The 15,273-nt window shown below is 30.3% G+C and overlaps 1 protein-coding gene across 4 annotated transcripts in view; it reads left to right on the top strand.

The window, feature by feature from the left end:
- Positions 1 to 15,273, top strand: part of LOC106686443 (interaptin) — a gene marked incomplete at both ends in the record, with an annotated part of 58,728 nt that overhangs the window by 6,105 nt on the left and 37,350 nt on the right. For 3 of the 4 annotated variants that reach the window (XM_014429763.3, XM_014429764.3, XM_067045209.1), the window contains 7 exon segments: positions 54 to 185; positions 2,417 to 2,486; positions 2,561 to 2,624; positions 2,703 to 3,458; positions 4,561 to 4,681; positions 7,754 to 8,379; positions 14,219 to 14,459. In XM_014429763.3, the coding sequence (XP_014285249.1) occupies positions 54 to 185; positions 2,417 to 2,486; positions 2,561 to 2,624; positions 2,703 to 3,458; positions 4,561 to 4,681; positions 7,754 to 8,379; positions 14,219 to 14,459 (2,010 nt within the window). 4 annotated transcript variants of the gene reach the window in all.

The raw sequence follows: 15,273 nt of genomic DNA, 5'->3' as shown, positions 1-15,273 counted from the left end.
TGTATGTATGTATTATTATATTTATTTATTTTTAATTCAAAATTTCACTTTAGCTCAAAATGTACACCAGGAAGACGGGCCAAAACTGCAATCAGCTATGCAGAGTAATAATTACAGAAGTAACAACAATTTTAATGTGATGAATCAAAATACCATAAAATCAACAACCTCATACAATCAAATAGGTATTTTTTTTTTCATGTACTAATGCTTCACCATAATCATGGTAGAAATAATATATTTTCTCTCTTAGTTGTGAAATATTTATATTCTTTGCAATACTGAAATGAAATTGAAAAATTATCATCATTCTGGAACCTGGTTCCTTAAAATCCAAAGTAATTAACATATAGATGAATGCTAATGGTCTAGTAGCCAAGTAATTTTAGGCTACATAATTAGATAGTTATATAAACATTTTATATAAATAGTTTATATAACCAGTCTGCTACCACATTTTCTTTCTCCACCTTATACATTACTTTGATGTTATATTGGAAGAGGACTTCCTTCCAGCAAGTAATATAATATACCCAACAATTCTTTTTCTAATGCGCTGTATCGTGTCTTAGCATCCAAAGTCACCGACTAGTGTATACTACCTGGCCCTCTGCCTCGTACCCTCCCCAGGGCGTACTCACTGCCGTAACTGTAAATTGGCATTGGAAATATGAAAACGCCAGTACCAGCTCCTGTTGCAATTCTTCCATGAATTTCTGAATGTTGGCCTCTATACCCAGTGTCACTCAATACCACTCGATTTCCTTTTTTCAAGAGATTGATGGAAACTAATTGTTTTGCCATTGCTGGCACTAACCTCCTATAGTAGTTCAGTGCCCCCAGCAACCGCCGGATTCCTCAGACGTCCTTAGGTATCTCCATCTTCTAGATCACATCAACTTTATGTGGACTCAACTTGACCCCATGCCTTGATATTGTGTGTTCCCAAAACGTGATCTAATCCTGTCCCAATATTGATTTTTCCGGTGGCAATATCGACCCAAACTTCCTGACCCTTTGTAAGAGGCTCCGCAAGTGATTTATGTGTTTCCCCTACATTTTACTGTACACCAACAAATCATCCAAGTATATCTGACACATGGATGCATCAATCCCTATTAAAAATTCATCTATTATATGCTAAAGTGTTATAGGGGCATTTTTTAATCTAATAGGCATTATTGTGAAATGTTAATGTCCCCTCTCGAATGTAAAAGTCGTTTTGTGATGGTCCTGCAGATGCATCTCTATTTGAATTCCGAGATAGGATACATTTCAACCACTATATTTTTGGTAGCCAACTCATATTTTAGGATTTTGTGCAGGGTTCTTTTCATTACTTCCAGTGTCCCACCCTCCCAAAAGAATATGTCAAAAAACTCGTCCATTATCTCCTGTCCCCAGTTTCCTGCCTGGTTTATCGCGCTCACTTGCTTTTTCCCAAGAACTTTTTGACACCTGAATCTTTTTCTCCCTATCCGGATGGTCCATGTATCCCTGCAACTAGCTTTTCGTGCTACCCATTTCATCAATGAGGCACATTCTATGATAATCTGGTATTCCCAAAGCATACATTTCACTACATTTGATCTAGAAACGTATCTATGTATTGCCCTTTGGATTATATGGTTCTCCTTTCCCTAAAAAAAGTAAAAGATCATTTGTCAATATGTTCTGAACCACTGATCTCAATATTGAGTTGTTATCCATATTAAGATTGTGAAGAAAAAAATGAAAAAATAAACCGAAGAGACAAATAGTGATAAGAAAACAGTTGAAAATTTTATCTGAGTGAGAAAGAGAAAAAAAATAATAAAAGAACTGTCCCAGGTTTCAGCACCACTTATGAGTTGTCAAAAAGAAACTTTTTAAAAAAGTAAGAAAAGGGGAGAGGAACAATACACATAAATACTGAAATAACATTGATTTATTCTCAATCTTAATGCTCTTTATATACATCAGAAGTGTTTATTAGGATAGGTATGAGGTGTCAAGGCGTATAACATGCTTTGTCATATCATAACTTATAGTAATCCATATATATACTACCTATAGTATATCCATACATTAATCATTCTATAGTAATAATTGTTCTAAAAAAACTTTTTTTCAGTGTAGAGCATAATTATGCAAACAATAAAGTCATGAAACTTGCCTCAGTATAGTATACAATATATATTGCAAATTTATGTTTTAAAGAAATCCAATGGAGGTTGGATTTTTGATGGTATTAGCCTCAATTCCGGGATTTATTAGTTTTATAATTTTTTATATAATTTATATTAGGTATATTTCAACTATAGTAAAGAACATTTATTCTTTTTTCTGATCAATGATGGTTTTTTTGACTAACCTGTGATTTGTCATATTGTAAAATCAATGTATTAATGCCACACAAAGTCTCTTTTCTTTTCAGGCAATGAATCAGAAAAAGTAAATGGAAACTCCTTACCCAACCAAAGCTGTTTTACAAATATGTCTATGAGGTTTGATATAAAATATATAATTTAATTAGTTAAAACTTATTTCTATTTGTTTGTTTTGTGTTTTGTGTTTGCAGGCAGAATCAGTATAGTAATGAAAGTAAAATAGGATCTATTGTTGGAGAAAACAGGCTTCAATCAGTATGTTTGAATCTTACTTACAAATTTATAGTGTCAAACATGAATTAGCCATTTACAAGAGTTGAAATATTTTTTCAGTTTTTAGATAAACACTCTGAAAGAAATATACAAGGACAGCTAGGTTCTAATACTTCTGAAATGGGTGATAAACAGGCTGAAAGTAGTTCATCACAACTCCATGCTGAACAAATCAAACAGCAATTAAGCCATAGTGGACAGCAGTCTCAGGTAACTAGTCAAATTCATCAGTCTAACCAACAAGTAAACCAATTACAACAGAATCAAAGTATGAGCCCAGTCACTCAACAGCAGCATATTGATATTGTTCAACATTTATCTCAAATACAGCAACAGAATCAAATAGAAAAAAATCAACAGTTACATATGGCACAAAATGTTCAACAACAAAATCAGCAAATTCAAATTCAGCAACAGCAACAGCAAAATCAGCAGATGCAAATCCAGCAACAGCAAAATCAACAGATGCAAATTCAGCAACAACAAAATCAGCAGATGCAGATCCAACAACAGCAGCAACTACATAGACAACAAGAAATTCAATATATGCAGATGAAAAAGTTTCAGCACCTACAAAGGCAACAGATTCATTCCAGACCAAATTCCAGAAGCCCTTTATCACAGCAAAATAAACAGAATATTGAAAACGCTTTTCAGATGAAATCTGAGGCTGGATTTTATCAACATGAAGATTCATGGAGAAACTATGGTGAATTTCCTGATGAAATGAATGCACAATTTTATGGCAAGGATTATGCTTTTGAACAGCAAATAATGAATCAACAGAAATGTAGAGATCATGTTTTTGGATTTCAGGTAATTAAAAAAATAATGTAACTTATGTTTCATTTCATAGGCTAAGATATAATTATCTCAAATAGTTGGTAATATTACCTAGGTGGCTAGATAAATTTTCAATAACTTCTCCTGAACTAATTAATTTGATGGGCTAACTTTTTTTTTCACTATGTTATGATGCTTGAATAATATTTCATTTTAGTAACAAACTTAATTTCTTGTAATAACGAGTGCCAAAGTGAAATAAGTCTACCACATATATAATGGACAAAAGATTTAATAATTTAATTAAGATTTAGATTATAAAATATATTTTGTTTTGGTATGATAAAAATTGTTTGAGAAGTTCAGTAGCAAGTTTATTGTAAGTAATGAATATATCAAAATTTTAATTTTTTTTTTTTATTTTTTTTTTATTTATAAAATTCTTCTTTAACCCTCAGTGTGACAGCTGGGTCTGAGGGACCAATAGCAATATTTATTTATTTTACATTTTGGTATTAAGAACTGATTTATTTTTTGATATATTTATTTTTGTTATATAATCCATTCTCATATAAATAAATGAGTGCATTTTATTGAAAGTATGATTAATAATTGTAACTTGGTTCGACAGACCCACCAGTTGTGTTACGGATTAAACTGAATTGCCAGTTTAATTCATTTGTTAAACTTTAAGGTAAATCTTTCAAATAACTAAAGTGTGCAATTAAATTAGTTTTTTGTTCATTACTGACTGATATTATTTATTTATTATTTATCAGCCATAATTAATTTTCTCTTCATTATAAAATTTTAAATCTGTAAGTTCTTTGTACTTTTGTGGAAAATTTTATTTAATTTAAAATTTTTATCTGACTATATCTATCAATAAAAATTCTAATTTTACGTTTATATTATTTATCTTAGAAATGATATTAATTTATGAATTATATATTCTATTGCATTCAAATTTGAAGTAGGTACCAACTCTTCTTTATTTTAAGTCTATACCTAATTAGATAAATTGAAACATATAAAAATAAATTACAAGTGTAAAAAGGATGCATTTTAAAAAATATATCTTAGAAAAAAAAAGAAAAAATAATAGTTATTTTGTTATTTATTTTATATCTTACAGAATGACTTGGAATCAGAGAACATGAATGTTCCAAAGGCTCCTTCTCAACAAAATAATACTTCTGGAAAAACTTCAGCTGGAACAATTAGTGGAATGTTAGCAGATTTCAGTAGAGCATTAGGTAAAATTTCTAAAAACTTTCAATCAATATATGTATACCCCTGCATACCTATTTGTGTTGAAATAATCTTTTGAGACTATCTTACAGTCTGATCAAACTAATCAAAAGATAATTTATAGTATTCTATAATCTTTTAACACTTTTTACAAATTACAAAAAAAGAAAACTTACATGAGCTGTTTAACATTCTAGTTTGAATAAAAGCTTCTTTTGCCCAATTTTTAATTTTCTTTCATATTTGTAATGTTACCTTATATAAAAAGTTGTGAATTTTTTTTATAGTTTAGAGTAAATAAAAATTATGTTTTCAACTACAGAAATGGAGGGCTATCTGGGTAAACTTCAAACAGTGACTATATACTGATGTTTATTGCCTTGTCATTACAATGGAACCTACCTATGATGCCAGATAATAATATTTAGAAAAAAATACTGATGTTTGGCTTTTTAAAACATTTTGAGGAGAAAATGTTGTAGAAAATAAGTTTTATTATTTGATTTGTAAATAAAACAGTAGATGGCGACACTGCACCTCTGACAGGAAACCTTTGTTTGGGCAGTTGGTCATGACATCAATTAACGAAATAAATTATCATTATTTGTCATTGTTTATAAAACCCTCCCTAAAATCTGCAACAAACTGGTAGCAGAGCGTGGTTTAGTGCGTAAAAGGATTAAGTGACAAGAGTAATTTACGTATATTAATGGGCACGTAAGCTTTGTGATTTTATTTAGGACTAACCCCCGAAATCAAAACACAAAGGACAATGGACGCCATATTATTCAATATTGAAAAGCTTCCTGTAGAAAATTACAGGATCTAGTTGATGAAAATTAAAGCGTACTTAGAAGCTAAGGACTTATATGAAGAAATTATAGAAAAAGATCTGCTGACTGAAGAAAATGCAGCTTGGAAAAGAAAAAAACAAACAGGTACTCTACTATTATTTCAAAAGTTGGTGACAATATATTGCCGTTGATTAGAGATGGAAAAAGTGCAAAAAAAGTTTGGAAAAAATTAAGAAAAAGGTTTGAGGGCGTTCTAGAGGAGAAAGTGATTGATTTGATGTTTGACCTTAATAAAATTAAGAAAAACAGCAGTGAAACATTAGATGAATACAACCCTACAAGGTTACCTTACAAGGTTTCAGTGTTTAGTCTAGGAGATCGATCAACTAGGTAAATCTTTGAAAAACAGAAAAAAATGAGGTACACTATAGAAGGCTTACCACCCTATTATGACCCAGTTGTTAATGCTGTTTTGGTAAATAGTAATATTAAATTCACTGAGTTAAGGCAAATGCTTTTTTCATTTGAAAGTAGGAACACCACCAATAGAAATGAACTAGCACTAGAAACATTTCATGAAAGGCCAAACTTTAGTCCAAAAGTTTGCTTTATTTGTAAAAAAAAACCAGGTCACCTGAAAAATGAGTGCTGGTTCAATAAAGAAAGTAATAGACAACCCAAAAGAAATGGACCCGTTGATAGATAAAAGCCTCAACCAATAAGAAAGCACAGAGCATTCTTGGTCACAGAATTTGCTTTATGTGCTATTAACAGTGACAATAGGTATTTGGTTGAGGAAGGATCTGAAGAAACAAAAGAATTTGAAAAGAAAAATAATATCATATTTTCCCAGGAAGGAAGCACGGAAGTAATTGAAGAAGGCTCCAAAGACAAAGTTCCTGTACTGATAGAACAAGAGACACCAGATCAACAACAAACGTCAGATGATGACGAAATAGTCAATGTGGTCTCAGGTACAGATTATGGTAGTCAAAATATTAAGCTTTTCCCTGATTCAAAATTGAAAATGAAACATCTGTATTTATAAAAAATATACATTTGATGTTGATGAAGAAATTAATTTAATGTTTCACGAACACTTCAAGTCCTAGGTTCAATCATCCGCAAAAGGACAGAAGACCAGTTGGGGATGTTTGAACCTAGGACTTGAAGTGTTTGTTAAACATTAAATTAATATATAGTGATGCAATACAATAAAAAAAAAATGTATATATTAATATTAATAAAATACAAATAAAATAAGGTAATAAATGAAAGGAAATAAAACATTTTAGGAAGGAAATTGTAAAAAATAAGTTTTGTTATTTGATAAATAAAACAGTAGATGGCGACACTGCTCCTCTGACAGGAAACCTTTGTTTGGGCAGTCTGTCTGGCGTCTATTAGTGGAAACATACACTCTTTGTCTTTGTTTATAAAACACCTCCCTAAATTCCACAACAGAAATGATAAATAAGGAAAAGTTACTGGGATATTGAATAAAATTGGTTTTTATTAATATATCAATTCAAAGCCGTAAAGGAAACATTCCATTTGTTGCTGTAGGTCATTATTAAAATTTTGACAAGCCATATGTATAAAATAATACTAAGAACAATTCTCTTTAGCTTCTTCTTTATTTAACATCTTAACATTTAACAGTAACTCACTTTGAAAAACCAATCTATTTCAATGAAAGTTTTATATATTTTAAAATAGATTTTGATATCTAAGTTATACAAATATGAAGGATCATTGTTCAGGTACCTATGGTTGGATTTTTTCAGTCTATTGTACAAGTCCACCTAAAATTTATAGAAAATAAATATTTCTTATTTTCTCTAATTTTATATTCCATTTGTGAAATTATTTCTATTTATAAGTCTGAATATAGTTTTTATTCAATAAATCCATTTATCAGTATGTATTGTTTATAATGGATTTCTCTTTTCCATTGAAGGCTATGTCGCTGATATGAGCCAAAAGTACCAACTTAGTGCCATTGGTATTCACTCAAACTTCTATAGAATCCTCCATTTTATTAATGTACCCCTAAAAATAAATTAATAAAGAACTATGCCCTCACTTTATCTCAAATAATATTTTAAAAAATTCTGTCAATCCCTTCAGGTACTATATTGTACTTTTTGTTTTACTGTATAATCCTATTATTATTTTAACCATTTTTTTGGAAACTCTTTCCACTGTGGAAGATTTCTTTTTCGATGTAAATATATATATTTTTATATATTAGTATTTTTTATATAATTTTTGTATTTCCAGGTTTAAGTAATATATCAGATGAGAAAAATCAAGATGATTCTAATACACTCAATACTGAAAATAAAGATATAACACAAAGCCAATCTTCAAAACCTATGTCTCAACAGCAAATTCAAGCTCAAATCAGATCGAATGAACAGTTTATTCATGGTAATCAGAATCAAAACACAATGGACTTCCAAGGACAACAACATGGTCAAATTTCAATGGAGAACAAACATGTTATGAGAAATGATGAAATAAAAATGCAAACTTCAAGGCCAAATCCATTTCAGACTGCACAGCAATACCAATTACAGCAACAGCAACTGCAATTGGATTATAACCAAATTCAGCATCCTTCCCTACAAGTACAAGTATTTGCTCAACCTAATTTAATGCAACAGAAGCATGGCTTAGTAAAAGATGAGTTTTTGAACTCTATTGAAAGGGATCAAAAAGCTGTATATCTACAACAGCAGATTTTTCAGAAATTACCTGAACAGCAACCAATGTTTGCCCAAAACCTGACTCCTCAACAACAGCAAATGTATCAGCAACATATGCAACTTCAACACCATGCACAGCATTTAAAGAAAATTAAGCGTTCATTGCCTCATTCCTCTAATGAACAACAAAGACAGCAGGTGAAATTCTTAGTAACTTACATTATATATCTTATTGGTTTAAAGTTTCAATGCTTGGTTTCGTTTTATTTAATCCACTTTTTTCTATTTTAACTGCTTCATTTTCACATAAATAAGTAATTAAAAAAGTCTCATTACAGCCCCTGAAGTTCCAGGTGGCAGAGTTGGGCATTAGCTATCTGAGGTAACAAGCTAATAGCTAAATTGTTATCAGAATTAGCTCTGCTAAAAAATGAAATAAATTTAGTCATTAACTGTTAGCTACCCCTAATGTTTACAGCTAAATTAGCTGTTAGTCAAAATGGACAACTAAAAACTATTTAAAATTAACTTTAGCTGTATAAAATAACTGATTACTGGTTGTTTAAGAAATCTGTAAAATTAAAATAAATTGATTTTCAAGCACGCAATCATAGAATCGATTCTATTTTCATTTTCAGTACCTCTGAGAACTTATTAGGGGACCCTCACATGTTCAAAATCCAAAAAGTTAAAATAAATCTATTCACCAGTGCGCTATCATAAAATCAATTTTATTTTCTATTATGTTAGGGTAATCCCTAATTCTTACAGCTATATTAGCTGTTAGTCAAAATGGACAACTAAAAACTATTTTATCTATTGATACATGACAACTAAAACTAATTAAAATTAACTTTAGCTGTATAAAATAACTGATCACTAGTTGTTTAACCCTATTAGTGGTTACTCTAATATAAGAGTTCAGAGGTGCTGAAGGTGAAAATAAAATTGATTGTATGATAGCGCGCTTGCAAAATGATTTATTTTAACTTTTTGGATTTTGAACATGTTAGGGTCCTCTAATAAGTTCTCAGAGGTACTGAAAATGAAAATTGAATTGATATTATGATCGTGCGCTTGAAAATCAATTTATATTAATTTTCTAACATAAATCGATTTACAAGCATGCAGCCATAAAATCAATTTTTATTTTAATCTTCAGCAGCTCTGAAAACATATAAGAGGGCCGTAATATGTCAGAAATCCTAAAAGTTAAAATAAATCAATTCGCAAGTGTGCAATTATAAAATCACATCTATTTTCATTTTCAGCATATCTGAAAACATTTAAGGGGACCCTAATATGTTAGAAATCCGAAAAGTTGAAATAAATACATTCGCAAGCACATGATCATAAAATCGAATCTGTTTTTATTTCCAACACCTCTGAAAATGTAAAACGGGGACCTAATACTTTAGAAATCATAAAAGTTGAAATAAATTGATAGGTTTGCATGTGAACATTATATTGATTCTGTTTTCATTTTCAGCACCTCTAAAACATAGAAGGGGACACTAATATTTTAGAAATCTTAAAAGTTAAAATAAATCGACAGGCTTGCATGCAATTATAAAATCAATCCTTTTTTTATTCTTAGCACCTAAGAAAACATATTAAGGAACCCTCATGATATAGCTAAAATAAATCAATTGACCAAAGAAAACATGAACATGGTCATATGTTAAAAATAAGTAAAGTTAAAATGAAGTCTGTACTTGGACTTTTTATTACAATATTATTTTTTAGTTTGTTAGTTATAGCTAACGCTTCTCAACTAAATAAATAGTTACTTATTTCAGATAATAGCTAATTTAGTTCCTAGAATTAGTTATAGATAACTTTTGCCCAACTCTGTTTGAGGGCAGAGACTAGTTCATGCAGGCATTACTATTGCTTGGGTATATCTTTTGCCCCTTACTGATTTTCTCATTTTTAATGCAGTCTCTACATAATTTTCTTGCCATCCTCCTCAGAAACTTCATTTTGTCAGCAGTTAGAAATCTATTTGGTGGTGGGGTTGATATTCATAATTTTTATTTTGAAATTTCCTAATGTGCTTTCATACTGATTGATTACATGAACAAGATGTGTAAAATCCTTCACTATTTCTGTATTTCACATGTTTTTAATCTGTTCCGGATCACACTACAATATAATTTAATATGATAAATTGATACACATGGTGATGTATATGTGGTAATGACATACATCAATGTATTCAAAGTTTAATAAATTATAAATATTTTAACACATTCAGCAACATAGTAGTAAAGGAAGCTATACCCATAGGGCAAATAATTTTTTGATTTACCTATTTGATCATACCAGTAATAAGGATTAATGCGGAAAAAAAATATGGTTCTATCATTCCTCTGAAAAACATTAATGTGGTTCCAGAACCACATCCGCACCATGGCTTGAAACAAGGTAGGACTTGATGTGGAGTAATTTTAAATTATTACCTTTTTTTTTAATTAAAAAAATGATTTGATATAAAGAACATTGTCCTATTGTAATCAAAAAACCATTTTTCTTTTTCAATGTATTAATTATTTAATTGGAATGCAGTATTTGAAAAAAATACAAAGCCTAATAAAAATTGAAGACTACCGTCAGTGGATGGCGATCTTAATCTTTTCCTTCCATTGGCCATGATGTTTATTGATAAAAATTAACTTATAATCCAAAATAAAATTAATTTGAAAATTTGTTTAAATTATTGATTCAAAATTTGATGTTTTTGGATTCCAATAAACCTAATATTAGGTATTTTAAAGTTTAAATAATTAAATACCTCCAATAGTTATTCTATCCTCTCACCCATGATCCCTACTTATTGGCCTACATCCCTCAACAACATCCTTACATCCTGGATATATTTATCACCTCCCAAATTTACTTTTCCAGGACCATTATAGAATCACTAGATGACCTGTCCTCACACCACAATCTTGTTTTCCTTATATTACATTCAAACTTCATTCCTAGGCCCTCCTCTCCTTCATTGATTAAAGGACGAGTTGGCTGGGACAGTCATGTGATGTTTTAGAAAACAAACTGGACTTACAAAATCCACATAAGACTAAACATGACATGATGAAACCCTAGAAAAAAATTATAGAATCAATGAGAATTTGCATGTATGACAACACAAAACCAGTAGTATTAATAATACCCTACAGACTAACTTGTCACAGGACATTCACATCTTACTAAGGGAAAAATCCAGAGCAAGACTGAATTGAAGTGGTACAGACAACAGATAAAGCATATTATACTAAATTGACTAACAAACTAAAAACATTACTTAGGAAATTCAACATTCAAAATTTAACTAACTTAACTAAAAATCTTACGACCACTGATGATTTTTTATGGACGATCACTAAAAAGCTTCTCAACTTCAAAAAGTTTAATCATTCACTTCTCAATGAAACCCAAACTTGAACAAAATCAGGCGATGAAAAATCCCAGATATTTGGTCAGCACATTTTTAAAAGAATTTCATCCTTCAGAGATATTTGACATCATTCAGAAATTACTTTCCCGCAAAGCTCCTTGATATGACCTAATTACGTCCCATATTCTAAAACATCTTTCTCGAAAATCTGTTCTATTCCTCACCTATAATGCTGTACTCTGATCCGCATATTTTCCTGACACATGGTAATTATCTAAAATTAAAATGATTTCCAAACCTCAAAAGCCGCCATGATAACCATCTTCCTACCGTCCTATCTCTCATTTACCTATCATGGGCAAAATCCTTAAGAAACTCATTTTGAAACGCCTGCACACCATCTTAGATTCCAACCACATAATCCCAGGTATCCAAACATTCCATTCAGCTAGTATTGCCATCATATGGTTGATGTTGTCTCGTTTTCATTGGAGAGCGGAATGTATTGCTTGGGAATCTTTCTTGATGTAGAACAGGCTTTTGATTGAATCTGGCACCCAGGACTGCTATACAAGAAAGGTTAATTCCTTTCCTCTACATACTTCCTCATTATCTGTTCTAATCTCTCTGACAGATTATTTTAAGAAAATCACATCAGCATTTATTCATCCTTCTTTTCTCAGCCTGCTAGTGTATATCTGGGTAGTATCCTTGGTCCTATCCTTTATATATTTTTATAGCTGAAATCCCAACCTTCCTAACACTATCCTTACTACTTATGCTGATGAAGCATGTCTATAGTCAGTGAATAATGACCCTTCTATTGTATCCAAAACTACATCATCACCCCGCTATCTAGGACTGCATCTCGACAAATGACTAATTTGAAATCATCACACAAGAATGAAAAGACACGAAACTGCTCGTCAGTTTTGACTATTACAACATTTACTAGACAAACGGTTTAAACTTCTAGTTTATTACAAAATACTGATCTACATGACATTAATAAGGCCTATCTGGACATACGGAGTTTAGCTTTGGGGCTCCACTAGACCATGAAATTCCTCTTGTATCCAATCCTTACAGTCCAAAATCCTTCATAAAATCCTTAATGCTCCTTCACCACAAATCAAGTCATCCATCAGGACCTCAATGTTCCATATGTTGTTAAGTTGGCCAGAACCAAATACCAATCCTTCCATGATAAACTTCTCTACCACCCAAATCCACTTGTTTCTAGCCTGGCTTCTCCTTCATTACCTAATAACCCTCAATAGGCGTCTGAAAAGAAGATGGCCTCAAGATCTTCTGCTCTAAAAATGTTATTGAAGTTCTACCAATGGGTAGATTCTCCACATGACTGCATCAAATAACTGCATCACAATTACTTGTTCTATGTATTTAATACAGTTGTAAATATCAATTAATAAATTAAATTTTAAAAAATAATTAAAGAGATTTAAAAAAACTAAACAAGGACTTATCTTTAAATGCTATTTAAAATATTTGTCAACATGAACACGATAGATTTTTAAGAAACTAGTTGATTAGTGAGTAAAAGTACACTTATGATTCCAGGTAGCCAATCATAAGTGGGAAAATGCCTAAATGCTGTTGGAGAGGTGAAAGGGTCCGTGGTTCCGGAACCACATATATCCTATGTCAGAAAACTACATGGTTCTTATCTTATGAAAACTTATCTCTGCCTTTTTTATTGTATTAAGGTTAATTTTACCCTTGTTTATTTATTTAATTTTTTACCTCACTTCTTTTATTTTTATTGATATATTGTATGTTGCTGTTATACTATTTTAGTTGTCTATTTTTTTTGTTAAAATTTACATTTATATTACTTATGTTCTGTATTCACTTTTATCTATAAAAGACCAGAGTAAGATTGCAAACTGGTTCAATTGTGGACACTCCTTTATCATGTGATCAAAATCAAATACTACCTAATGTCATAGTTATAAATATGAATTTTTGATGAATAGGAGTTGCTTTGGACAGAGGTAAGTTTCCATATGATCAAGAGATAAATATAAATATAGTGAAATTGTAAGTAACATTGGTTTGAAAAATATGGGTATAATTGTAACTGTAATAATTCATTTTAAAATATTAATTTATAATTTATTAAACTTTTAATATTTTGATATTAATATCCATAAATCTATAAAAATAACCACTAAATGTTATTGTAGTGGGATCCTAAAGATGAGGCAGAACTCAAAACATTGGTGTTATTGACGTTTTTTATTCCTGTATATTTACAGATCCAAATCTTGGTCAACAGCATCCATTAATGTTTCTGTATTTAATTTTAATAGCTTCCACATTTATACTTAAGCATTTTACTTACAAATTTGTACTAACACAGTTGTATCAACCAATGTTATAGCCAATCATTGAGTTTTTAGATCAGTTTCACCTAAAGTTAAACTGTTTCTTTTTCAAATTACCTTTCTGGTGAAAAATTTTGATCCTATCATTCAGAATAATTTTTATTTTCCCAAATCTGTATTACTTAAAGTTACAAAAAAATAAATAAACAAAAAAACTAGATTTATATTTCATATAAATGATAAATGTAGTGACAATTAATGATGATTTATTTTTATGTTATTTCTTAAGCCCCAGAAGAAAGATGGTAGTGTTAATATGATTGGGCAAAATCAAAACATTGGTACAGGAGTTACAATTCAGCAAATGATTGCTGCTCAATTTCTAAGCCAACAATCATCTTTACCCATTCAAATTATGAACAGCCAACTTGTGGGGTCAGATATGAAGTTACCAACACAAAATAGAATGGTTGCTGCAAATAGTCCTGTTTTGGTTGCTTCTGGCTTAACAAATCAACAACTCAACAGTGGTAAGTGATAAATTTAACTTTTTTAATATTATATATTTTCCAAGATAATCCCGTATAAAACAAATAATAGTGGATCAACAATAATCTAGAGCTAATTTATCTAGTGTTTTTATCACACTATAAAAATATACCCATTTTATAGTTTGTACCTCCTTTGAAAACCCATTTTTCCAATTGGACTTTTTTAAAAATTTCTTTATTACCAGATTGGTCTTACTTAGTTATTGTAACATTTTGTTAATTTTTTTTTTTAACAGTTGATAATTAGGGGATATAGTCTTATGCAAAAGACTTATGCAAAAGAAAATTAAAATAATAATAGTTATGTAATTAACAATGAAAGAGAAAATAAACAACAAATGATATTTAGAGTTTTAAAAGAAAATAATGGATTATACTGAAAAAATAATTTGAGAAAAAAAAATTACAGAAGTGATGTTAGGAAAGCTTTGGGATTTTCCTAATAATCTTTCCCAGACTTTAGTTTTTTGTCAACCTTAACTATTCTTTAATTAATTATGAGAGATAGTTGACCGTGGATGATGAATGAGGAGAAGATGGTTGGGTGCGCGGTCAATGAAAAACACAAGTAAGTTCGATTAACTTATTTTAATGTGCCAACGTTTCGGCTAGAGTTTCTACCCTTCTTCAGGGCTAAAAACAGAACAAGATAACAACCACAGTAAGTTTAGAAAAAAAAAAAAAAAAAAGTATAAACAGAATAATTTTACAAAATAGAATTAATAAAATGAAGTGATGAGAGAAGCGGGAAATAAAATGTATACATAGGTAATTGAAAAAGTGGGTAAAATAA

This window comes from Halyomorpha halys, unplaced genomic scaffold (genome assembly GCF_000696795.3).
Source record: "Halyomorpha halys isolate HHAL.00 unplaced genomic scaffold, Hhal_1.1 Scaffold819.1, whole genome shotgun sequence".
Taxonomy (NCBI): Eukaryota; Metazoa; Arthropoda; class Insecta; order Hemiptera; family Pentatomidae; genus Halyomorpha; species Halyomorpha halys.
This window is presented reverse-complemented; position numbering and strand designations above follow the sequence as displayed.